The sequence below is a fragment of the Cucurbita pepo genome, chromosome 9 (assembly GCF_057944985.1).
Source record: "Cucurbita pepo subsp. pepo isolate OVF chromosome 9, ASM5794498v1, whole genome shotgun sequence".
NCBI classification, from domain to species: domain Eukaryota; kingdom Viridiplantae; phylum Streptophyta; class Magnoliopsida; order Cucurbitales; family Cucurbitaceae; genus Cucurbita; species Cucurbita pepo.
Genome location: NC_141806.1, coordinates 369,326 through 392,457, shown reverse-complemented (window position 1 = coordinate 392,457; position 23,132 = coordinate 369,326). Strand labels below are relative to the sequence as shown.

At 35.9% G+C, this 23,132-nt stretch overlaps 5 protein-coding genes and 1 long non-coding RNA gene across 10 annotated transcripts; all 6 read right to left on the bottom strand.

Moving 5' to 3' along the window:
- Positions 1 to 231: 231 nt before the first annotated feature.
- On the bottom strand, positions 232 to 1,418 carry LOC147790953 (uncharacterized). Its single transcript, XM_087126660.1, has one exon. The coding sequence runs from the start codon at positions 1,240 to 1,242 to the stop codon at positions 589 to 591; it is 654 nt and encodes a 217-aa protein (XP_086982786.1). The 5' UTR covers positions 1,243 to 1,418; the 3' UTR covers positions 232 to 588.
- Positions 1,419 to 1,535: 117 nt separating this feature from the next.
- Positions 1,536 to 7,288, bottom strand: LOC111801656 (uncharacterized). 3 transcript variants are annotated; one of them, XR_015422358.1, is made up of 3 exons: positions 7,274 to 7,288; positions 3,232 to 3,568; positions 1,536 to 1,675 (listed from the first exon to the last, which is right to left on the bottom strand). It is a non-coding gene; the product is annotated as an uncharacterized LOC111801656 (long non-coding RNA). The 3 variants fall into 3 exon arrangements; XR_015422359.1 differs by lacking the exon at positions 7,274 to 7,288 and adding an exon at positions 4,523 to 4,537; XR_015422357.1 differs by lacking the exon at positions 7,274 to 7,288 and adding an exon at positions 4,326 to 4,340.
- An 849-nt stretch (positions 7,289 to 8,137) lies between these two features.
- On the bottom strand, positions 8,138 to 10,516 carry LOC111801653 (beta-carotene hydroxylase 2, chloroplastic). 2 transcript variants are annotated; one of them, XM_023685715.2, is made up of 7 exons: positions 9,964 to 10,515; positions 9,763 to 9,822; positions 9,602 to 9,673; positions 9,100 to 9,234; positions 8,795 to 8,920; positions 8,548 to 8,604; positions 8,138 to 8,468 (listed from the first exon to the last, which is right to left on the bottom strand). In XM_023685715.2, the coding sequence occupies exons 1-7, from the start codon at positions 10,351 to 10,353 to the stop codon at positions 8,376 to 8,378; spliced, it is 933 nt and encodes a 310-aa protein (XP_023541483.2). In that variant the 5' UTR covers positions 10,354 to 10,515; the 3' UTR covers positions 8,138 to 8,375. The 2 variants fall into 2 exon arrangements, with proteins under 2 accessions (XP_023541483.2, XP_086982784.1); XM_087126658.1 differs by lacking the exon at positions 9,763 to 9,822 and having other exon boundaries at positions 9,964 to 10,516.
- Positions 10,517 to 11,933: 1,417 nt separating this feature from the next.
- On the bottom strand, positions 11,934 to 15,032 carry LOC111801651 (putative serine/threonine-protein kinase At1g01540). The gene is made up of 7 exons (XM_023685713.2): positions 14,113 to 15,032; positions 13,869 to 13,976; positions 13,648 to 13,773; positions 13,370 to 13,531; positions 13,150 to 13,276; positions 12,223 to 12,437; positions 11,934 to 12,129 (listed from the first exon to the last, which is right to left on the bottom strand). The coding sequence occupies exons 1-7, from the start codon at positions 14,610 to 14,612 to the stop codon at positions 12,111 to 12,113; spliced, it is 1,257 nt and encodes a 418-aa protein (XP_023541481.2). The 5' UTR covers positions 14,613 to 15,032; the 3' UTR covers positions 11,934 to 12,110.
- A 120-nt stretch (positions 15,033 to 15,152) lies between these two features.
- On the bottom strand, positions 15,153 to 19,810 carry LOC111801652 (glutaminyl-peptide cyclotransferase). Of its 2 annotated transcripts, XM_087126657.1 has the most exons (12): positions 19,338 to 19,810; positions 18,932 to 18,988; positions 18,080 to 18,115; positions 17,742 to 17,806; positions 17,106 to 17,169; positions 16,829 to 16,946; positions 16,634 to 16,731; positions 16,396 to 16,466; positions 16,251 to 16,278; positions 16,127 to 16,178; positions 15,352 to 15,468; positions 15,153 to 15,278 (listed from the first exon to the last, which is right to left on the bottom strand). In XM_087126657.1, the coding sequence occupies exons 1-11, from the start codon at positions 19,608 to 19,610 to the stop codon at positions 15,356 to 15,358; spliced, it is 975 nt and encodes a 324-aa protein (XP_086982783.1). In that variant the 5' UTR covers positions 19,611 to 19,810; the 3' UTR covers positions 15,153 to 15,278; positions 15,352 to 15,355. The 2 variants fall into 2 exon arrangements, with proteins under 2 accessions (XP_086982783.1, XP_086982782.1); XM_087126656.1 differs by having other exon boundaries at positions 15,153 to 15,468.
- Positions 19,811 to 20,428: 618 nt separating this feature from the next.
- On the bottom strand, positions 20,429 to 22,978 carry LOC111801555 (protein REVEILLE 6). Its single transcript, XM_023685584.2, has 8 exons — positions 22,753 to 22,978; positions 22,481 to 22,538; positions 22,088 to 22,211; positions 21,844 to 22,008; positions 21,627 to 21,719; positions 21,414 to 21,523; positions 20,986 to 21,045; positions 20,429 to 20,746 (listed from the first exon to the last, which is right to left on the bottom strand). The coding sequence occupies exons 1-8, from the start codon at positions 22,890 to 22,892 to the stop codon at positions 20,702 to 20,704; spliced, it is 795 nt and encodes a 264-aa protein (XP_023541352.2). The 5' UTR covers positions 22,893 to 22,978; the 3' UTR covers positions 20,429 to 20,701.
- Between the last annotated feature and the right edge of the window lie 154 nt (positions 22,979 to 23,132).

Here is a 23,132-nt window from a genome sequence, read left to right as displayed (position 1 = left end):
TAGTAATGCATAATTTATGCTACCGACATTGCAGCTTCTATTCATCTGGTAAATCATAATCAACCATCTGATTAAGAACGTAAGTAAAATTGGAAAATTATTTCATGCCAATACATTTTAAAAGTGGATCTCAAATGTCTGCAAATATAAATCGCTGGTTTTCTGTTAAAAAAAGGATCCATTTTGAGCAGAGAATAATTTATGGCAGGCATTAAAGATTATTATTCTACGTGGATCAATAACTACTTTCAGCATTCAATCCCTTCCAAGCAGAAAAGGCAATCCAGTTAAGTCGTTGAAGCCAAAACATTTTTCTATAATACAAAGTCATATAAAATACAATTCAACAAAGACAGGATTGATGATCTCAGTGAGCGGGCTTGGCCGGAATGCACATTTGAGAACAACTGCTGCCGAGCGTGCCCTTGGAGCACGCCACGACTCAAGAAGGTCGAATTCGCGAGCTTAAAGTCCATAAGAACAACTTGGAACTCCCTCAAAAACACGACAAATCTTCCACACGCAAACAATTATGAGAGCATGTACCAGAACACCATATTACCACAATTTCAAACATGCAAAGTAATTTTACATACCCCTTCGCTTTCTGTTAAGGGCGTTGAATTCTTCATCCCCATCTACCGTAATATGAAGTGATGAGACAGCCTGCGCCGCTATAATGCCAGCAGAAATCTCACTTACAGCTCCATCAACTTGCTTGAAACATAATGCACGGTGATCTTCAGCATAATGTCCAGCAGAGACCGACCAATAATCGCTCCCAAAACCATGCCACATTGATCCAAATCTATCGATGTTAGAAGTCCAACCAGTCCCATCAAGGGTGGTACATCTCCCAAACTCCTGCACTGGAATGTCTGGTCTTGAAACACTCATTACGTGGTCAAACTGCCCAGGGCAGTCCCAAGGGTTGAGACCGTCGTTTTCTAGAAGAATCTTGTACGAGTCATCTGAGTCTTCACCAATCAGGACATGCAGAGCAACAGCCTCAGCAATAGCAGCACCTTCTTCATCTAGCCTTTGCTGTTCTTCCTTCTTCATTTGTTTTTTCTTTTCAAGTTCAGATATAATAGCTGCTGAAGTCGCAAGCGCTTTTTCTAACCGCCTCTTTTTCTTCTCAGCTTGTTTCTGACGATCCAACTCATCCTTCACCTGCTTCTTTTTTGCTTTCTTCACGACAGGCTGTCCTTTATTGCCCATACTAGCCACAAAACTAGCCATAACCTAACTAAACTTTTCAATCTCTTTTTCGAAAAACTAGTTGTAAGTAGTATATATATCCTCGTAATTGTTTTTCCATCCTTTCATCATGATGCTATAAAATCTACAGTGGATTACTTTTTTTATATATATATATATATAAAAATCTACTATAATTTTACTATCCTAAACACTACACCCACTCAGGTCTGTAGGAATACCTCATTTTCCTGACAATGCAATCCCAGACAGAGACAACAGGTGACAACAAAAGAGCATATTTGTAAGAAGTCATAGAACCACCTCTTGGCACCAGTCGTCCTAGTTTTCCACAACCTTTCCACTTTCCCATTTTGTTCATATCAAATGAACCAAAGAGTGCAATATTCCAACCGAAGCAACAAATACAAAGCTGTCTAATTGCAAGCAACTCACATGAGCCTCTTCCTGATGGCTGTGGATTGAAGAGAATAAACTAGTCAATAATCTTCAAGACCATAGAAAAAGAAACGGAAAAAATGCCTACTATAAGCTATTCAACTGCTAACGCTGTTAGTTACAATTAACAGCATTCATGGAGACTGCCAAAGAACAAACGTACCAAGAGACCTATAAAGAGAACACTAAAAGAATCTAACACCATGTACTAAGTACCTGAGAGTTACCAGCAAGAGCCAGGGAAGAGACAACATGCCATAAAATCATGAAAATTTTCAGGGAAAAGATAGGAAGGAATGCTCAATGGTTTTTTTTTCCCGGATAAATAGGAAGGAACTCAATGCTATTAAAAGCATACACCGCATAATAACAATAATATTAGCCTTCTGAGCCTCAGATCCTAAGTTAATTGTCACAAACTTGCACCCCCGTTTATGCATGCTAATTCACTTGTACAATCCTTTATTCACCTACATGTTCCACATGTGATAATCATCCCTCATACAAGAAGACATTAAATATTCAAAGAAGAAAAAATCAATTAATTGTGAACAAAGTACAGCAATAAATAAAAGTAGCAGAGGGTCAGAGGAGGAACCTGAAACAAAACATATTCTAAGTAAGCCATCTATAAGTTCCCCCCAGGGGTGATGCAAAGCATAATTGACCATCAACTCAAATGACTGAGACTATCACCCACCACCATCTAAATATCTATTCACTTAAATAATGAGTTAGTTCTTGGTAGAATCCTCTGATAAAGACACAAGTTAAGGGTATCAAACTAAACATGATAGAAACCTACAGTCTGATCTACAAACCAAGTATTACATGCCTATGAGCACAAAGCATAAATGGCCATCAATTCAAATTTAACTGAGACTTCACACCCAACACCATTCACTGCTATGAGTTAGTTCTTGGGTACTATCCTCTGATTTGTTAGAAACCAGCCACCAAGTCTACAAACTAAGCATTATACACCCATAACAATGAGTCATACATAGTGCATAGTAACCTCGATCCAATATGGAAATGGGAATTCCAAAGTACTTAAACTACTTGAACAATCATCAACATCAGATCGAGATATACAGTAAGCAAACTGTGCACATAAAAATAAACCGAGGTAATTCAATCCAAATTCTTCACCATGCAAGAAAACGACAATTGTTTCTAAACAAAACCAAAAGGAAAATAGATTCGGGGCTCAATCGCATCTCTTTGCTACTCAGATCACAGATTTTAAAACATTGGATCCCCAAAACTACAGCAGTGTAGGGGATACAGCAAAAAAGAAGAAAATGTTCAAAACCTAAAGCAGACTAACACAAGTGGCAGCTAATGATATACCGGCTCATTAAGAGTACGCACAACGAAAATTAGGGCTCAAATCCTGTAGCGTTGGATCCAGATCCATAAATATAGTGATAAAAGGGAGGAAGGGGAAAGACGGCAAACAAGAAACAGGTTCCAGAAGTAAATCGTGCAGAAGGTACATCTCATCTGTAAGAAATTTTACGATAAATATCCAATTTGAGGATCAAACAACTAAGAAAAGAGAACCTAAACCTTTCAGAATGGTAGAAAATAGAAAGAGGTCCCCATCTCCATTATCGCGATCTACGAAGTGAAAGCCCCAAGAAATTTAGGGTTCAGACAAATGCCGATTTCGGATCCAGAGAGAGAAAAGAAAGGAAGAAACGTTGTACCGTCGGAGAAATAGTAAAATAGAGAACTGACTTGGTGAGAGAGTGAAGATAATTCTTCACAGACAAATCGAGAATCACCACGTGGCATGTGATGGCTGGCTTTGATGTAAAAGAAGTATTGGCATCTAAATTATCTGGCTGACATCTTCTAGGCGGCTCGGCTCTCATCGGCTGGCCCACATCTCAACTTCTTGCGCCTATTAAATAAATTTTTATAAATCAATTAATCTCACCTAATTAAAGAAAATTTTCATTTCTTATACGTTAAAATTGAATTTTAAATGTCAACATAAACAAACATAAACAAGCTATGAGACACTAATATAAAGCCTATGACAAAAATTAAGCCTTTTCTTTTTAATAATAATTATGAAGGTATTAAGTGAAATGGAAATAACCAAGTTGGAAACAGAGCATTAATGTAATAAAAGCTCTTAGCAACCTCTAAAATTTCTTGTCATGGAAAATTATTGGTCTTGAAAACAGAGCATTAATCGAAAACTAGAGTTCCTCAAAGATTTTGTGGATGCCAATTGCAACTAGCATTCGTGGTTAAAGAGACTATTTTGAGATAAACAATCTATTCACAATGACAGTTCATAAAATTTTACTTAGAGATGGCCATGGTTCGAAGTAGGGACAGACGGAGACGACATTTGGCGGGAGTGAGACAGGGAATATAATCCTCATTTCTTGTCCCATTTCCTTAATATGGAAAATTTTCTTCCCTTCCCTCCTCATTTCTCGTTTAAAGGAGGATTTTTCCTCTATTTAGAGTGAGTCTATAAGAATCCGATGGACATCTCTAAATATCAAATGGGGAAGTATAAATGAGTACAAGCTCTACAATAATCATATAATATAAGAAAAACCGTGTAACTATTATGCTGATCCCATTAAAAATACCATATAGTATCAAGCATACAATATGATGAGAGAATCTACCACTCCCACCTGAATCCGAGTGTCTGCTGGCCTTGAGCCCAAAAAAGGTAAAGCAACGAGGTTTAATCAGACTATTTAACACATCCATCTCAAAAATATGAACAGTAGTTACAGAGAAATCTGTGATTTTGATATGAAACCTTATTTGGGATTTTCAACAGCTTTGGTTGTCTGGCCAGAAAAATTGATAAAGAACAAGACCATACCTACAAATACAGGGAGATTGAAGAGAATCAAACATTTCAAGCAAAAAATACAAGACACTGAGCTAAATAAGAAATTTGATGAACTTCCAATCTACAGAGAATTTGATCACAAACCAATGTGAAAATCGATGTCTTTGGGTTTCGGATGGGCCTGAAACACATAATTGGAATCTAATGCGGTGGTACCATATTATCACATCAAGATATTGAATGGCACGCGCAAGTGCACGACATTCAGATTCTAAAATGGAACAGACAAAGAAATTCTTTAGGACCAAGAGAACAAGGTATCGCTATTAAACGCACAACCCATGATAAGGTTTGTGGTCAACTATGCAAGCAAACCTTCTTGTAAATATAAGACCGAACTGCTGAACAGGCTAATTATGAATATCAAGAACCATAGTGCGCAAAAGATACCTCAAGACTCCTATTAAGACATGTTGTGTGTAATCAACATTGTTTATAAGAGTGTGGAAACCTCTCCCAATCAAATGCGTTTTAAAAATTTTGGGGGAAGTTCGAATGGAAAAGCCCAAAGAGGACAATATCCGCTAGCGATGGGCTTGGGCCATTACAAATAGTATCAGAGCCAGACATCGAGTGATGTGCCAGCGAGGAGGTTGTACCCCAAAAGGGTGGACACGAGACGATGTGCCAGTGAGGATGCTGAGCCCCGAAGGGGGGGATTGAGAGGTCTCACATCGATTGGGGAGGATAACAAAACTTTCTTTTTGTGGAAACCCCTAGAAGGAAGTAGAACAATGGTATGCGAGCAAGGACATTGGGTTCTCAAAGGGGTGGATTAGGGAGCTCCACATAGGTTGGAGAGGAGTACGAAACCTTCTTTGCAATTTCTTTACAAGATTGTGAAACCTACCCTTAATAAACGCGTTTTAAAAATCTTAACGAAAGTCCAAATAGAAAAGCTCATAGAAAAGAAAAGCTCTGGAGGGGAAGCATGAAAGCTCGAAAGTGGACAATTCTCCAAGTTTGTTAATAGTAGAGTGAATATCAGGTTTGGCATGGGTAATTGTAGAGATACTGCTGGGAACCATGTGTAAGGCAGAAGAGATTGGATTGATCATGAGAACGCAATCAGACTTGAAAAGAAGCCCAAATTTAGCCATGGGTGAAGAGCAAAAGGCTTGATGTGGGCTAACCCAATTCGTGCAAGATCATCTCAATTTGGTTTGACTAACAAATGGACCTAAGAGAATACAATATCCATCCAGAGTTAAAGAAGGATGAAATTATAACTAGTAAATATAAGATTATCAACACGTACAAGATTCATAATAACAGATATTTGAAATTCAAGATTTAAAAAAAAAAAAAAAAAAAAAAAGTGTCTAAAACTATTAATAATTTAAACAAAAAAGAGCTTCTAATATTCAAAACACGATCTTCTCCAAAAATATATATTCTAACAACTTTATATTTAAAGGAATTTCTAATTTCTATAATAAGATTCAAATTTTAAATCTACAATTTTAAAAAATACTCAATAAGAATCGCTTTCTAAAATTTATTTAAAAAATTGGTAATAAAAACTAATTTTAATATTTATTAGTAATATATATAGACTAAATTAAAAAATTTAAAATATAAAAACAAAACAAAATTCTGAGTTTTTTATTCATGGAAGAAGAAGCATTGGAATTTCCGTATTGAGTTTGAACTACCCGTAAACCAAATTGAATTGACTAAAGATGAGGATGACGTGCACGCTTTCGAAAATTCCGCTTTCCACTGAAAGAACACAATAAAATAATATTCTAAAAAAAGAATAATAATAAGAAACGGTGGACTTAAAATGGGACCAATTTCCAACATTTCTTTAAAAAAAAAAAAAAGATGCATTTAAGAACTCGTATGATGAAATTCAAGAAATTATGCATCTTAATGCAAAATATAAATCACTCAAAAAACAAAAACCATTTGAAAAAATCAATTTATAAACGCCAATTATAAATTTCCAGAATTAAAATTTTAATTCAACATAATTTTAAACAAGGCTAGAAAATATAATTTTTATGCGCACAAACACTATTTGAATGTCACATCATGTTGTGAAAGAAATGGAAAAATATAAAGCAATGAGAATTTGACAAATTTGGAGCAGAGTTCTTAATGGAGAAAGAGGATATTATAAACTATGAATAAAGAATTAGAAAGTGCAATGCATGAACCCTCCCACCCCCGAGCTTACGGCTTTAACTTTACAGAAATGGTTGAGCAATTTCCAAGGGGATCCCATGGGGGTTGACAATGGCAACGTGGACTGGGCGAGAGCGTAAGAAACAGACACGTAAAACCCAATACCTCGAATGGAGACAACGAAGTTTTAGGCTCATCTCATCCCTTGCAAGTGGTTTTGGTTGGGGAGTTTTATCAAACAGGTGGAGTGCATTATAGGGTATTTTGAGTTTCAAAAGCTATTAGTGTTCGATGACAAAATTCTAGAAATGCATTTAAAAAAAGGCATGATGAAACGGAAGAACTCGAAAATCCCATAAAATTTGGCCATTTCTAGATTCTAGGCATTTTATCAAACACCTGGCGTGCAGTATTTGGATAAGACAAAAGACCCCATTAATTACAAAAAGAAACTCTTGTGTGTGATTTGCATGTGATATATTATAGCCTAATCAGACTCCCAAATAGAATAGGGTTGTTAATCCAAGAACGTAGGCACTAATTGACTCCATAATTCATAAATTAATCAAAGGGAAGAAGCTTTTCACCGACCTTATTATGAAATTCCCGGTGGACCCATTTGGGCACTAAAATGCTTGGCTTTTGGTCTGAAATTTCAGCATACCTCGTGTGAAAATGTGAGAGAAATAGAGAGAAATGTTGACACTCCGCCAATGGAGATGACTGGCGCGCGGGAAGGTGCTGAAAGGGAAGTGTGAACGTCTCTATTGAGTAAAGAGTTCAAAATGAAAGCCATTTAGGATACTTTATTATATATATCCTTTCATTTAGGCACTTTTTCTTTTCTTTTTTTTTTTTAATATTTTTAATTTAAATACTTATTTCATCATTATTTTTTAATTCTTGGCAACAAATTACTTTTTTTATAATTAACTTTCCAAATGTCAGTTTAATCCATTTGATTCTTCTAAAATGTGATTTCTTTCATTTATCTTTTATTTATATTTTCATTTAAAAATTATTTATTTATTTAGGGTTTGATTTAAAAATCAAAACTTATTGTGATTTAATTAATATCTCATTTCCGTTAAATAAAAAAAGAAGAAGTTATGTTTTTTTATCATATCATGTATTCTCATTAATACTATCAACTAATACCTACCTACAAATAAAGAAAATATAAACTAATTAAATAATGAGAATAAAATAAAATATACTACTTTCTATGATTCTTAATATAAATATATTTCATAATTAATTATTATAAATATATTATCCAAATGTTATATCTCAACATATGTATTTGACATTTAATTAGTTTGAATATTTACCTATTTTATTAAATTATGAAATATCGAAAAGTACACAAAGTTATGAGGGAGTTATTTACTTTTGGCTGATTTGTTTTTTTTCACGGTCGCATCAGAGAGTAAAAAGCAGAGGGTAAGTCCTGGGTAAAAGCGAATCCTTCCTACCAAATTTACCATCTCATTATTCTACCCTTTTGCCTCGTACAGTAAAAAATTGGGGAAAAAAGGAGGCAGGGATCTAAACTTTCACTTTTTAATTATCAAAGTTACTGCTAGGGGAGGGTTTCTTTTTTTTTCTTTTTTCTTTTTTCTTTTTTCTTTTTTCTTTTTTCCTTTTCATTTTTACTTAACATCAATAGTGGGGCCCTCTGGTGACTGGTTAATCAAGAACCGTTGATTGATTTTTTGGCCGTTGATTTTATTCTTCTGTTGATTTCCTTCTCCAATTCTTCAAGGCCTCCCACTTCCTCTAATTCCTGAACCACAACAGTTTTGCGAAAATCATTTATTAAAAATAAATAAATAACACATAAAAATAAAAAGACCGAAACTAACCTTTGGACCCAAAAACAGCCCGTACGGAACACCGTTGAACTTTTCCGAATGATGAAGCTACATTCAAGAAACAAAAAAATTCATAAAATTCATTAGGGAAAATAATATTGGAAATTTAAATTGGAGATAATATTTTAAATCTAGAATTACATTTAGACACGTGCAATTAATTTTCTATATGCAAGTTAATAACAAATGTTATTAATTTTAACTGTAAAAAACATAATTTAATATGATATTAAATTACCTGGTGAGCAGCAGCGACCTTTCTGAAGTAGGGCACGTTGGCAATGGGACCCACAGGGAATCTTTTGTGAACGAGACCGTCGTGGACGAACATGTAGGCCATCCCAAACACAGTAATTCCAAGGCCCTGCCACAACCCGCCAGCGTGTCAAAACGCTTTCTCAATTAACAACACTTTTCTAGGGCTATTTTCGTCATTTAACACCGTAATTAGCGCTAATCCCTAGTGATTAGTTAGGATATGAAACAGAATCAGATTCGGAAAGATTGCGAGACAGAGAGAGAGAGAGAGAGAGAGAGATTTACAGCGCCGAAGCAGAGACCAGGGACGAGGCCTTTATGGAAGAAGCCGTAAGAGAGGAGAGCTATGGCGGGCACGGCGTTGGTTATGGCGAAAACATCGTTCAATTCGAACGGTCCTTCTCTTGGTTTGTGGTGAGACTGTAATATCCAAGATCAACAAAGTCCAAGCGTCAACGATTTTCATTTTTAAATCAATGTTGTTTGTTTGCTAGGAAAGTGAACATGGAAAATGAGAGAAAGGTCCACAGCGAACGATCTGTTGTTGTTAATCAAATCTTCTCAACAGCCAAAACATAAAAAAAAAAAAATACTAAAGCGAAGTGATAAGTGCGACTGTGCTGCAATTAACAAGTCCAAGCCTCAACGATTCTTCTATCCTTTTGAATATTGATTGTTCGCTATGAAACTGAGGTTCATCGTGGATTATTGTTGATAGAAATTTTCACAGCAGAAATGAACTCAGAGATACGAACTTCTATAGATAAGAAGGATTAGAAACCTATACCTCGTGCATATGCCACAAGGAAGCGTGCCAGAGAGCCCTATGTGCCCATCTTGCCCAAAACTCCATGCCGACCTGATATTCCCAAATTGATAGTGAAAATCGGCCTATAGTTCTTCGAGAAAAGTAGAGAATACAGAGATGAAATGAGATTTAAAACGTACAGCGGCACCAACGGAGAGAGCAAATGTACCAAACATTTCAGAGAAAGGAATCTCTCCGCCCTACACACCGCCAAATTGAACAGTCGCAATTCAGTATTTAGTCGAAAGGATTCGGCGCAATGAAAACAAAAACAATTCAAGTTTCTGTGGAGAGAGAGAGAGAGAGAGAGAGAGAGAGAGAGAGAGAGAGAGGAAGAGGACCTCCATTTGCCAGTGAAATCGGTAGTAAACTGCCATGACAGCCATGGAAGTAATTCCAAAACTAGACATAACTGCAGCAACAAGATAAGTGAAGCGCTCCGATTTCTTCCTCGCTAATTTCTCTGCAACATGAGGCGATGGGATCTGAGGGACTATAATCGGTAAATTTTCATCTGCGAGATTTTCCACCTCGCTGGAACTACTCTGATCCTCAACGAGCACGCAGACGGTGAGCAGCGTTTTTCTCCGCATCTTCCATTGGATTCTACTGTTCCGGAAGACCGAAGATGGATACAGAAACGGAGTTCGAGGTTTAGGGGAGAGATTGGAGGAAGTAAGGAAGACATGGAATGGTTTGGGCCCTAAGACGGCGGAGAGGCTGGCCGCCATGGGAGAGATAAAGGAGAAAATACAGTGGAAGAAGGGGAAGCTTCTCGGAGAGAACGACAGCGGCGAGAGAGAGCTAAAAATGGAGGTTGAAGGAACAGAGACCACAAGTTCTTATCGGTTTGAAGTAGTGGAGTCAAATACTCGGCAAAAGAAATAACAATAAAAAATTGGGCAACTTGGTTGGAGTATTTCCTTTATATACAAAATTGTCATTTTCACTTTTTTTCTTTTTTCAATCCTAAAACTTTAAACTTCAACTAAAAAATACTTTTAGTTTTTCAAAAAGTTTCAATAAATTCTTTAAATTTTTTAAAAATTCTAAAAATATAGTTACCATTAGTTTTCACCGATTAGTAATTTATTTAAAAAATAACTTAACAAATTTTCATTATTATCCTTAAACTTTGTCGTTTTTAGTTCACCCTTTTCAATTATATCCTTATTTTTAACATCATATTAGGACTCAATTTTTTTTTTTTTTTTTTGAATAGAATAAGGTTGTTGAAAATTAAGGAAGTTGGTGAAAGGGTAAAATTGATGTGTGTGGACCAAGGGCTGAGCAAAAAAGAACAGTGGACTGGGAACGTGAGGTTGATGGCTGCCATAGGAACAGAAGACGACACTGACAGCTAATCGCTTAAAACGACAAAACCATTTCCTTCATTTTTCCCATGCAATCACATCTTGCCACGTGGCCTGCCGCCTCTTCCACACCCCTTCTCTAGTGGGTTTACTCTATTATTGTCTCCTACGTGGATCTCTCCGAATTTCAAATTTCGCTCTCCAGTTGACACGTGGACGTTTTGTTATCTCATGTGACACGTGGCCGTTTTGTTATCTCCTGTGACACGAGACAGTCGAACGGTGTTGCTAGGATGTCACGCATCTCCCAGCTACTACTTTTAGTTAAAACGTTTGGAAGATTTTAGGGCCCTACTTAAAAAAAAAAAAAAAAAAAAAAAAAACGAAAAAAACAAACCAAATATTCGAATTTAGTGCTAAAATTGTTTTTTTTTTCTTTTGTTTAGTCATCCATTCATTTTTTTACGTCTTAAAAATAATTTAAAGATTTTTCACAAAATCAAAATAAATAAAAAACACACACACACACAAAGTCTATTTCCAAAAATATTTTTTAATTTTTAAAGTTTTATCGGTAATTCTGAAGCAGAAAGAAATGGTATGTAATTTTTCAAATCTCAAAACTATCGATTATAGTGAGAGAATTAAATTCAATAGAAAATGCTGGACAATAGGATAGTAATTTTATATCCCATAATATTTGAGGTTTCTATATATATTTTTTCAGAGTATATACAATTATACCTATTTTTATTTATATAATTTTAAATTTAAAATTATCTCTAAAGAAAATTATGCTTTATTTATTTAATATTTGTCCGCAAATTTAAAATATAAATTAATTTAATTTATAAATAAAATTAAAAAAAAAAACCCGAAACTTCAAAAGCAACTTTATAAATAAAATATAAAACCTCTATTAAACGTATTAACCAAATTAGTTTTGGTTTTATAACAAAACTATAACTCTTTAAACTAACTGAATATTGAAAACTATGTACTTTTTTTAAAAAATTAAATAGAATTAGAATTCTTTAAAACAAATTATATATGTATGCAATTTTATCCTTCAAAAATGGAAATATATAAATAATAAAAAAAATACCTCAAATTAGTTAAATGTATAATTCTTTTCTAAGTGCAATGCTAATCAGCACATCTTCACAAGAACTCACTCATTCCGATCCGACAGCCCTACAATGAAAGGAGTTTTTTTTTTTTAAAAAAAAAAAAAATTTAATGCATGCATGTAAATATGTATGAAGGAGTGGGCATGGAAATACGTACATGAGGGAGTAAAAGGTGAGGTCCTGAGGCTGAAGCATGACAAGGATTTGGCCCATACTCGGCCTATGCTGTATGTCTGGATCAACACAACGAAGGACAATTAAAAGCATTCGTTTGAGTTGCTTTGAAGTTGGCTTTTCTTCCAATTTGGAATCCACCATTTCCACTTCATGTTCACTACCAATCAATGATTGTACCCATTCTACCAAATGTGCCTGCATTTTTTCGATATAAAATCATCATTCTACTATCCACTCGCTTAGATTTGAGCTTGTTTTAGTCTCAGAAAAACGTGTAGCATACTGTAACAACTCAAGCTCACTATTAGCAAATATTGTCATTTTTTGGACTTTTCCTTTCGAGCTTCCCTCAAGGTTTTTAAAACACATTTACTAGGGAGAGGTTTCCACACCCTTATAAAGAATGTTTAGAACCTCCTCTCCAACCGACGTCCCTCAAGGTTTTTAAAACACATCTGCTAGGGAGAGGTTTCCACACCCTTATAAAGAATGTTTCGTTCTCCTCTCTAACCAACGTGGGATCTCGCACATACTAAAAACACATCTGCTAAGGAGAGGTTTCCACACCCTTTTAAAGAATTTCTCGTTCTCCTCTCCAACCAATGTGGGATCTCGCACATAATAAAAACACATATGCTAAGGAGAGGTTTCCACACCCTTTTAAAGAATTTTTTGTTCTCCTTTCCAACCGACGTGGGATCTCACACATACTAAAAACGCATCTACTAGCTACTAGGGAGAAGTTTCCACACCCTTATAAAAAATGATTCGTTCTCCTCTCTAGCCGATATGGGATCTCACACATACTAAAAACGCATCTATTAGCTATTAGGGAGAAGTTTCCACATCCTTATAAAGAGTGTTTTGTTCTCTTCTCCAACCAATGTGAGGTCTCACACATACTTACCTGGGATGATTCATTGGAGTCGAGAGGAGCTCTACCAGTTATCATCTCCAAAAGAAGTATACCAAAGCTGTAAACATCCTTGTTTTCAGTGAATGGGCTAGATGATCCATTGTTAAGGGATTCATATCTGAGAGCACCAACAAATTTCATTTGAAGAAGTGAGTGAGAATAGCATCAGAGCAAGGAAAAGGGAAAAGGGAAAAGGATAGAGACCACTGACGCTTCTCCAACCAAAGGTCCCTGCAAGTTCTGTGGAGGAAAAAGGGAAAGTAGACCGAAATTGAAAATCTTGGGATTCAAATCCTGATCAAGTAATATGCAGCTTGATCTTAGCCTGCCATGGAGAATTTGTGGTTCCACATCCTCATGAAGATATGCTAATCTGCAGAAACACACGCAGCTCCCAATGTTCTGAGTAGTGAAGGAAACAATTTTGCATCAATCTTTTCATGAATCAAAACACAGCATAGCATATATTTGTGCATACGTGCATCTTACCCTTTTGCAATGCCTTGAATAATGTTCATCCTACAGGGCCATGACAGAGGGCTAAACGGTTTCAGTGGACATCCATGAAGCCATTGATGCAGATTCCCGTTATCTACATTTTCATAAACAAAAATCCTGAACAGCAAAGATACGAAGCTTTTCAATCTCATATTCTGTATTTATAAACCAATTTTTCGTAAAGAAAGGTGAAAGATGGGCATGAACATTACCTATTTTTCTCAATTCCTTGAGTGCGGTATCCAAGCAATTTGACCAGATTTTTATGGCTAATATGTTGAATTCTCTCTGCTTCTCGGATGAATTCATCGTCTTCAATACTGATAAATGAAGATTTAAATGGAGAAAATCCTCTCTAACAAAGATTTTATGAATCATTGATTTCATGCTGTCCGATGTTAGATCACAATAAAATGAATCAAGAGATATGTTGAATTTATGAGATTCAGAACATACCTGTTATTTGCATTGAATATCTTGACAATCACTTTTGTATCATCGGCCAAAATTCCAAAATAATCAACATTGTAATCTTCGATACTAATGACATTCTTTGCGCTGAATCCATCCGTCGCTAGCTCAATCTCATCGAGCGCAAATGTGCTCCTTCTATGCCCATCCTTGACCGCCGCAATCGAGTACCGACCGGCCGAATACTCCCAATCTGTGCAAATACTATACTGATCAATATTCACACTACCTTGCCGTGAAAACTGATCGTCGGAACCCTTCTTTTCGTCAATCTCCGTAGAAACTTCTCCTGAAATCGCCGTTTCACGATCTTCGCTTTGACAGTTCCGATTCCGCTTACGACGATGACAATAGAGTTGACAAATGAAGGTAAGAATAAGAATTAGAAGAAGAAATACACAAATCACAATCAGAACCCATAGTTTCACTCCCGATCCTGTTGGACTGGATAGCCATGTCTCAATAGAAACTAAGTTGAATGCCATGGCGGGAGAGGGAAATGAACCTGTGAAATTTAGAAGTCATTAATGAAGAAGACGATGTAGTTTTTGAGGCAGAAGGATTAAGGAAGTCACTAATCTGATCTCTTGGCATCGTTCCAATCCTTTGGTCGCTAATAACTAACCAGCTTGAGTAGCGGCAATCTCAAGTAGTTCTTCCACACGTTTCATGAAAATGTTACCCACGTCACATTTTTCTATATTTATTATTTTTTTAGGAAAAAGATTTTGTTTTAATATCTTCTGATATTTAACACATTTTATAAAAATTTTGTAAATATAGCAACTTTTTTTTTATATTTAACACATTTTATAATATTATATAAAATATCAAATTTTGATTAATATTGTACTATATTTACTCCTTATATCAACCCGTGAAACAATATTGAGATATTTACTATTTTAATTTGTTGATTTCAAATATTTAATCACCGTGAATTTTAAAATTAGTTCATAAATTTATTATTAGCTTTTACAAATAATAATAATAATAATAATAGCTATTTAGGCAATTCTATAAACTACGAAAGCATATTCTTTTATCATTTCTTGTTTGTAAATTATTATTTGTTAAATTACATTAAAAAGAGTAATTTTAAAGTCTAAATTAAAATATTTTACATGAACTAAATAAACTAAATCTCAAAGTGTGTTTTAGCCTAAGTTTCACATTTATATTCATGCTTCAATTGTTGGACATAGATAGCTATCCTGAGCAAAGCTAGTCAAAATGTAATTGGCTCACGCAAGCAAAGCTGCTTTATCTCTTCAACAGTATAATGCTCCTTCGATGGCTGCAGTTTGATTTCGAAGAGCTTTGGCCATAGCTTTCCTGTCACTGAAGGACAAGTCGGGGCATAATTAAGATATCAAATAATGAACGATGAAGAGGTCAAACAATTAATAATTTTGTGTTGAGGATTATTCGGAGTGAGTCCCATATTGGCTAATTTAGGGAATGATCATGAGTTTATAAGTAAAAAAATACATGTTCATTGGTATGAGGCCTTCTGGGGAAGCCCAAAGCAAAGCAAAGCCATGAGAGCTTAGGCTCAAAGTGTGCAATATCATACTATTATAGAAAGTCGTGATTCCTAACGTGGTGTCGGAGTCATGACCTAAACTTAGCCATGACAATAGAATCCTCAAATATCGAACAAAGATTGTGAACCTCGAAGGTGTAGTCAAAAGTGACTAAAGTGTCGAACAAAAGGTGTACTTTGTTCGAGGGCTCCAGAGAAAGGAGTCGAGCCTCGATTAAGGGGAGGCTTATAGTGTACTTTGTTCGAGGGAAGGATGGTTGAGGATTGTTGGGAGTGAGTCTCACATTGGCTAAGTTAGGAAATGATCATGGATTTATAAGTAAAGGAATACAGTTCCATTAGTATGGAGCATTTTGAGGAAGCTCAATGCAAACCCACGAGAGCTTATGCTCAAAGTGGACAATATCATGCCACTGTAGAGAGTCGTGATTCCTTAACATTTTGATTACTTACCAAAAAGGCGATTTTTGCCGCTATCCCATGCAATGCCATTTAGAACATCAATCTGTAAGTAAGAATTGAATAATCAGAATTGAATCATCCAATAGATATAAAATCAATGGATTGAAGCGCTTACTCGTTTCCCCTTTTGCAACAATTCCCTTCTGTAACATGAAATTTAAGAAAAGTAAGATTAATGTGGAAATTCAAATTCTAATGATGATGAGAAACTTCATTACAATTATGCTGCTAAACACAATAAACAGTACTCAAAGAAAAACCTTAAAGATGGGAGGAGAATCCATCCAAGCACACTTCCATCTTCTATTGAGATTCTGACGATGCAATCAGTCTACAAAATGGAACCTTCAATTAGATCTTTACAAAGATGCAAGAAATAAATAACAATTATGAATGGTGCACCTAAGAATGTAATCATCTTAAGACTCTAGAAACTTTAGAACGACAATCAGAAATCGACCCGAAAAAAAAAAAAAAAAAAAATGTCGGAGAATATACCATAAAAACATTTGCCCAGATTTCTCCATTGACGAATTCCAGCTCATTGAGGTTATACACCTCATCTCCTTGATAACTCACAACCCATTTATTTGTAACTGCATTAATTGGGAAAATGGTATATTATTTATTAGTAACTCACAACCCATTTTTACGGGTCATGAAATTTAATTTTGAGTAAAACAACAGAGAAACCTGTAAATGTCTCTGGATCAATCTGATATAATGTTGATGTCCCATCACTTCCATACAAAATTTTTCCATCTGTTGCCAACCCCCAACCATCAGTCATTTGATGAGTGAATTCCTCAACCTGCACACAGAATATAAATATAAAAAAAAAATAATTCCCAAAATATAATCAACTTAAATATAACTAAATTTCCTCTAACTTGAACAACCTAGTAATGAATCAAGCAGCCAAGAGGTCACATAAAAATTGAAGAACAATGAATAAAGATGAAGTACAAACTTGGTTTAAATTGTTTTGGTCATATATGAAACCAGTTTTCTTCAACCAAGTTACTTGAAACAGCCTACAAAAGAATATAGAAAGGGCTACATTAGCAATACTGAAGACTCTACTAGGATACATTTCTAACTGCTATAATGAATAGAGAACATATGACGAAGTGAAGTAAGAACAAATTATCTTTCGACGACGGAAAAAAAAGGTTAGGTGGCATATAAACTGTAACAGCTTAAGTCCAAGCCCACCGCTAGCAAATATTGTCCTTTTTAGACTTTCCCTTCCGAGCTTCCTCTCAAGGTTTCCACACCCATATTACAAGGAATGCTTCGTTCTCCTCTCCAGCCAATGTGGGATCTCACATAAATACACAAAATTGGTTTGAGTTCACGAGACAAAACACCAGATTAAATTCCTAGTTTAAATGGTACAATGAAATCATAAATGCCTCCATTACAATTAATTGAAAAATGTGACCATTCGAGTTCATACTTCAATCGTTAATTTCCAAAACAGGAAACTCGTCATACTTTCTTCACAGAAATTTGCAACCATAACTTATTAGGAAAGAACTGCCATTCTTTCAATGGCTGAATCAGCAACAAAAACAGTGCAGTTAATATTTAAACCATCACAGACCTTTCCCCAAGAAGTGTTAAGCCTTCCCCAAAGTAAGAGGCATCCATCTCGTGAAGAGCCTCGGTCTGTAGAGGAAAGTAAAATAAATAAATAAAAACCAACAAAGAAATTGGAATGTGTTTTGTTAGTATTATATGATTGATCACCACCAATAGACAGTTAAAGTCTCTAAGGTATTACATGTTTTTCATCTCTCGACGACATGAAAACTCAAAACATAATGAAAATTGTCAAAATTTAACGATACATAACGTGATCAAAAGAATGAATGTAACGGGTAAAAATGTGTCGCTTCTTTTATTGCATACGAGAAATATGAATATGAAAATGAAAATTACCTTCCCAGTAGAGAGAGCGACTTTTCGAACTGACGACTGGAACAGAAAATGTATATAAAGTCAAAACCAGAGTAATTCAATATTCACCAAGTTAATTGATAAATAAGTGATATTAAAATTCACATACCTAAAAAAATGTAATAATTCCCCAACACAAATTAGCCAACAGCCCAAGCCCACTGCTAGCAAAGCCTATTCAAGGTTTTAAAACGCATCTGCTAGGTAGAGGTTTCCACACCCTTATAAGGAATGCTTCGTTCCTCTCTCCCACCGATGTGCAATTTCACAATTCACCCTCCTTGGGGGCCTAGTGTCCTCACTGACACATTTCACAATCCGCCCCAATCGATGTGGGATTTCACAATCCATCCTTTTGGGGGCCAGCGTCCTCACTGGCACACTGTCTGGTATCTGCCTCTCATACCATTTGTAATGGTCCAAACCCACCGCTAGTAGATATTACTCATTTTGGGCTTTCCCTCTCAAGTTTCCCAAAAAAAAAACGTGTATGCTAGGAAGAGGTTTCAACACCCTTGTAAGGAATGCTTTGTTCCCCTCTCTAACCGACGTGGGATCACACAAAAAAAAGAAGAAAATGACGGATGAGAAGAAACTACATAATGAAAGTTTTAAATCCCTCCTCAAATTCTAATCACAGTCTATTTTTTTGGAAGAGAAGAAGCGGAGATAAGGCCATTGTGACCATCTGAGACAAAGCTACAAAACAAGGACATGCTAATCAGAAAGGATGATACAATGAATTGTTCTTGGACATGATTGGTAAAAATTGTAAAAAAGCTATAGAAATTGTCTGCTTTTAATTACACGAATCTGAACAAAATGTAAATTCACCTGTCCATAGAGGCCAGTTGACTCAAACAGTGTGTCATTTTCTACATAAACCAGTCCCTGGAGAAGCAAGAGACAAGAGTTATCAAAAACAATACTCATGAATGAGCTTTGTAATATAAAATTGCAACAGAAAACAATTCAGTTTCCATGATAACTCATATCCAATAGTCACCTAAAAGCAGACAAGAACACGACAACAACGCATCACTATAAGAAATAGGTACACAAATCAACTCGTGATTTGAAGAAAAATGCTTAGACGGAAAATTACAAGATAACGCTTCGGAAATGGTCTCCATGCATTTGTATCAGTATGTGGCGATGAACAGTATTGATGAATTTCAACCAAGTTCAATCATGAGCAAAAATAATGAAGAGACTGGAAATGGCTCGAAAATTGGGATACCTGAGTGAAGGCTCTAGGATCGTGAGGAAATTCATTGACCACCTCAATAGAGTAAATTATTGGCGATTGAACTCCATATTTGGCCGATCTACGCAATGCATTCAGAGAAATGCCGGAGACCAGAACAATAAAGCAGATCAGGCAAATCGAAACCAGCAGGGCAGTACTTCTAGGGGTACGGAAAGGTCGAGAAGAAGGCCGAGAAGCCATGGCTGCGGAGGTCTTGAAATTCGACCGCTTAGACTGCCTCCTCTTCCATGATCCATCCGCCATTGGATGGCAGATTGTAAATTAATAGCAAAGAAGGCAGAGAAATAATCCAATCGGCATGGTTTAATTAGGAAGAGGCTTAGATTATGGAGACTGGAAGGCAGAAGAAACAACGCTGTGTTTGGAGTTGAAAATGGAATACGGACCATTCATTGGAGGAGATCCGTCTCCAACTCTTCTACTCCCGCCTATACTTTTTGATTCAGCGCCCAAATTAAAAATAATAATAATAAATAATAAAATATTGATTAGATTATTATTAAGGGAAAAAAAAAACAAAATTGGGTTATATCAATTAAAATCACAAATTAATTATTGATATGTTTAAAGATGATTCTTTACGTGTGTAAATACTCTATATTTACTCTCATATTTCTAAAAAAATTGGTCGAATGTTTGCTTAATCCACTCTACTTGTGTAAAAAATATATATTTATAATAAAATAAATAAGGGAATGGAAAGAGTAATAAATAATATATGGAAAGATACCTATGTAATATTCTTAACACAAACAAAACTAGATTGAACTGTAATGTTATGAGAGGATGAGGGGTTGCCTTCGAGCTTCCTCGTCCTATTGTGAGATTCTATATCAGTTGGAGAGGAAAACAAAACATTTATTAAACAAGACGTGAAAACTGCTCCTAGTAGATACATTTTAAAAACTGTGAGACTAACGACGATATGTGACAGGCCAAAGCGGACAATACCTATCAACAATAGGTTTGAGCTATTGTTACAAGTGGTATCAGATTCATAGTAGACACATCTTTAAAAACGTGAAGACAATATCTACTAACGGTAGGTTTGAGCTATTGTAAATATGCATTTCCATTTTCTCGAATTGTAGTAAGCTCGAGAGGAAAAGACGATCCACTTATTATTGGGGTGGATACACCATGGTTTCTATATCAAAACTTAGAACTATACATATGCTCGGAAAGCAGGAAGTAGAGAGGTATGCAGAATGGCTATCAATTCCTCCACTTCCCTCTTGCTCTACAAGTGATAGTGGCCAGTGGGCGAAAATATTCAACAGCAATACAAGCCGATGTTCCATGAACAGGGGAACTCTCCAGCTTTGTTTTTATTACTACCCATGTTCCATGAACGCATCATATGATGATAGTACCCTTTTCTGCATAATAGATAACATGTAATCAAAACAATCATAATTTAAAAAAAAATGCTAAATTTCCTTCAGTCGTCTCATGTTTCAAAAAAAAAAATTATTCCGTTTGTTCGAGCAAAATTCAATATGAACAGTCAACAAAATTCTGAAATGGGGTCGTAGATTCGAGGTTGAACAGTTAACAAAATTCTCTGCCTCAGGAACAACAGAGTTTTGGTATAGAAGACAGAGAAGTAAATACTCACATGATCCTCGAAATCAGGGCTGGACAGATTAATGGCCAAGTTTCTCATCAGCAAAAGCACCTGGAGAGGGGATAAGGGTATCAGATATTTACTATTAATGTGTTAGATGAACACTACTCTCCACAATAGTATGATATTGTCTACTTTGAGCATAAGCTCTCATGGCTTTGATTTGGGATTCTCCAAAAGGCCTCACACCAATATTGGGAGAGTATTCATTGATTATAAACTCATGATCATTCCCTAAATTAGTCGACGGAGGATTTATTTCGATTGAAGCATATTACTATATTTATAGTGTTAGGTAGAACATTATATGAACTACCAAACTAGTAAATGGGCTGAATTTCAGATGGAAGTAAAGCTATTGTGAAGCCAATCAATGGTATTTCATAGTGGAACCAATGAAATTGGGACGAAGAACATACGGTTTCGACGTCTATTTGGTCCATCTTGTTTAGCCTCTGCAAATGATCTATGGCTTTTGGGTCGAACACGCTGCCAATGAAGTTATAAACCTGACCAAAATCTGGCAGAACTGCATATAAACAACAGCCAGTAATAAGTAATGGTAAACAAAGCAGCCTCTTAAGGACAATTATCTATACATCTACTGCTCAGGAAATTTAATGGTACTTTACCTCTCAACGGAAGGTTGTTATTTTCCTCGATGCTTGATGATTTAGTTGGAAAACGTGTTCTTGTAATGCTACAGTTATTTTGTTTAACTTCCCCTGCAAACATAAAATAGAAAGGAATGATCTAAAGCAATCAAAGCATCCAAAACGAATGGAAAACTAAACAAAACCAAGAAGAAGAAAAAAACATTAAGATCAAATGTGATATGGCAATTCAAACCTCTTGCAGCTTGAGAGAAATTGGCAGTGTGGATAGAATGATCCGCCCTGGAAGGCATGGCAGCAGCAGAAACAAAACTCACAGGAACCGAAGAGGAATCTGGCTTTGTAATGCATTCCGGTTCAACAGATGATGGCTGTAATGGCCGTGACACGAGTGCAAGATCTGAGATCATAATGAGAAGCCATTAGCAAAATTTACTTAACTTTTCAAAAGAAAAACTGGAGGTTGAAGTTGTTCTGACCGATTTTTGAAGCTTTTTGAGGATATGGATGAGCAGCTTTCCTCTTAGGTCGAGGAGGAGGCAAGTGTTCACCTGTCCCGCTCTTCTCAACCTTCAGGAAGTACTTCTGGGCATGACTACGTATCTGTAACAAACCATCCTCTTATTTACACCACTTCAAGATCTACAGGTTTCTAACGAAACAGAACAAGACATACAAATTTACTTCATAATCTTTAAATTTTCATACATTTAGCATTAAACTCGACTCTAAATTATGCAATAAAGTTCCAATTTCCAGATCTTATCTATAGAAATGTTAGAAACACTATTGAAAGATTGAAAACATTCTCAGATTTGTTCATTAGATCCGTACAAACAAAAGGTGAACGTGAGACAAGTGTCTTACATTACCTGAATGACAGTCTTGGATCCAACAAACGCCTCAATCTTCTTCCAGTCTCGATCAAACCTAAAACAGTCAAATACTCCAAAATCACTTCGAGAAAACAAGCGCAATGCCTCCGCTCATGAATCCAGAAGCCTTAAATAAGGAAAAACAAGAACAGAGAATTCGAAGAAACTCTTATTTACTAACAAAAATTCAAAGAAACTCCAGTCGAACAGAAGAGAGAACAGCAGGAAAAACAAGAACAAAGAAGCTCGAAAAGAAATAGAAATTATACAGTTGAATAGCTTCGAGGAACTTATCGTGCTCAGGCTCAGTCCAACTCTCTCTGCACTTGGTGATGGTGTAAGGTTTCCGAGCTCTCTTCGAAAGATCCTCCCTCGACGACGTCGGGGCAGCGTTGAACGGTAACGCCATTTGTACGGATCCAATTCGGAATATACAGCCAGGTTTAGCCCGAGCACGAGGTTCGAGAACGGCGGTTTGCAGTTGCCAGTACCATTGATATTTTCCGTGGAGATACTTTGAAATGATCAGCTGCGGTGGGTGTATGTTTAGTACAAAACGTGTAAGCAACAGAAAGATGACACGTGTTCTGATAGCATTGATTTTTAAGAGTCAAAGCGGGGTATTTGGTGGGGCGGCAGGTAGAGGAGT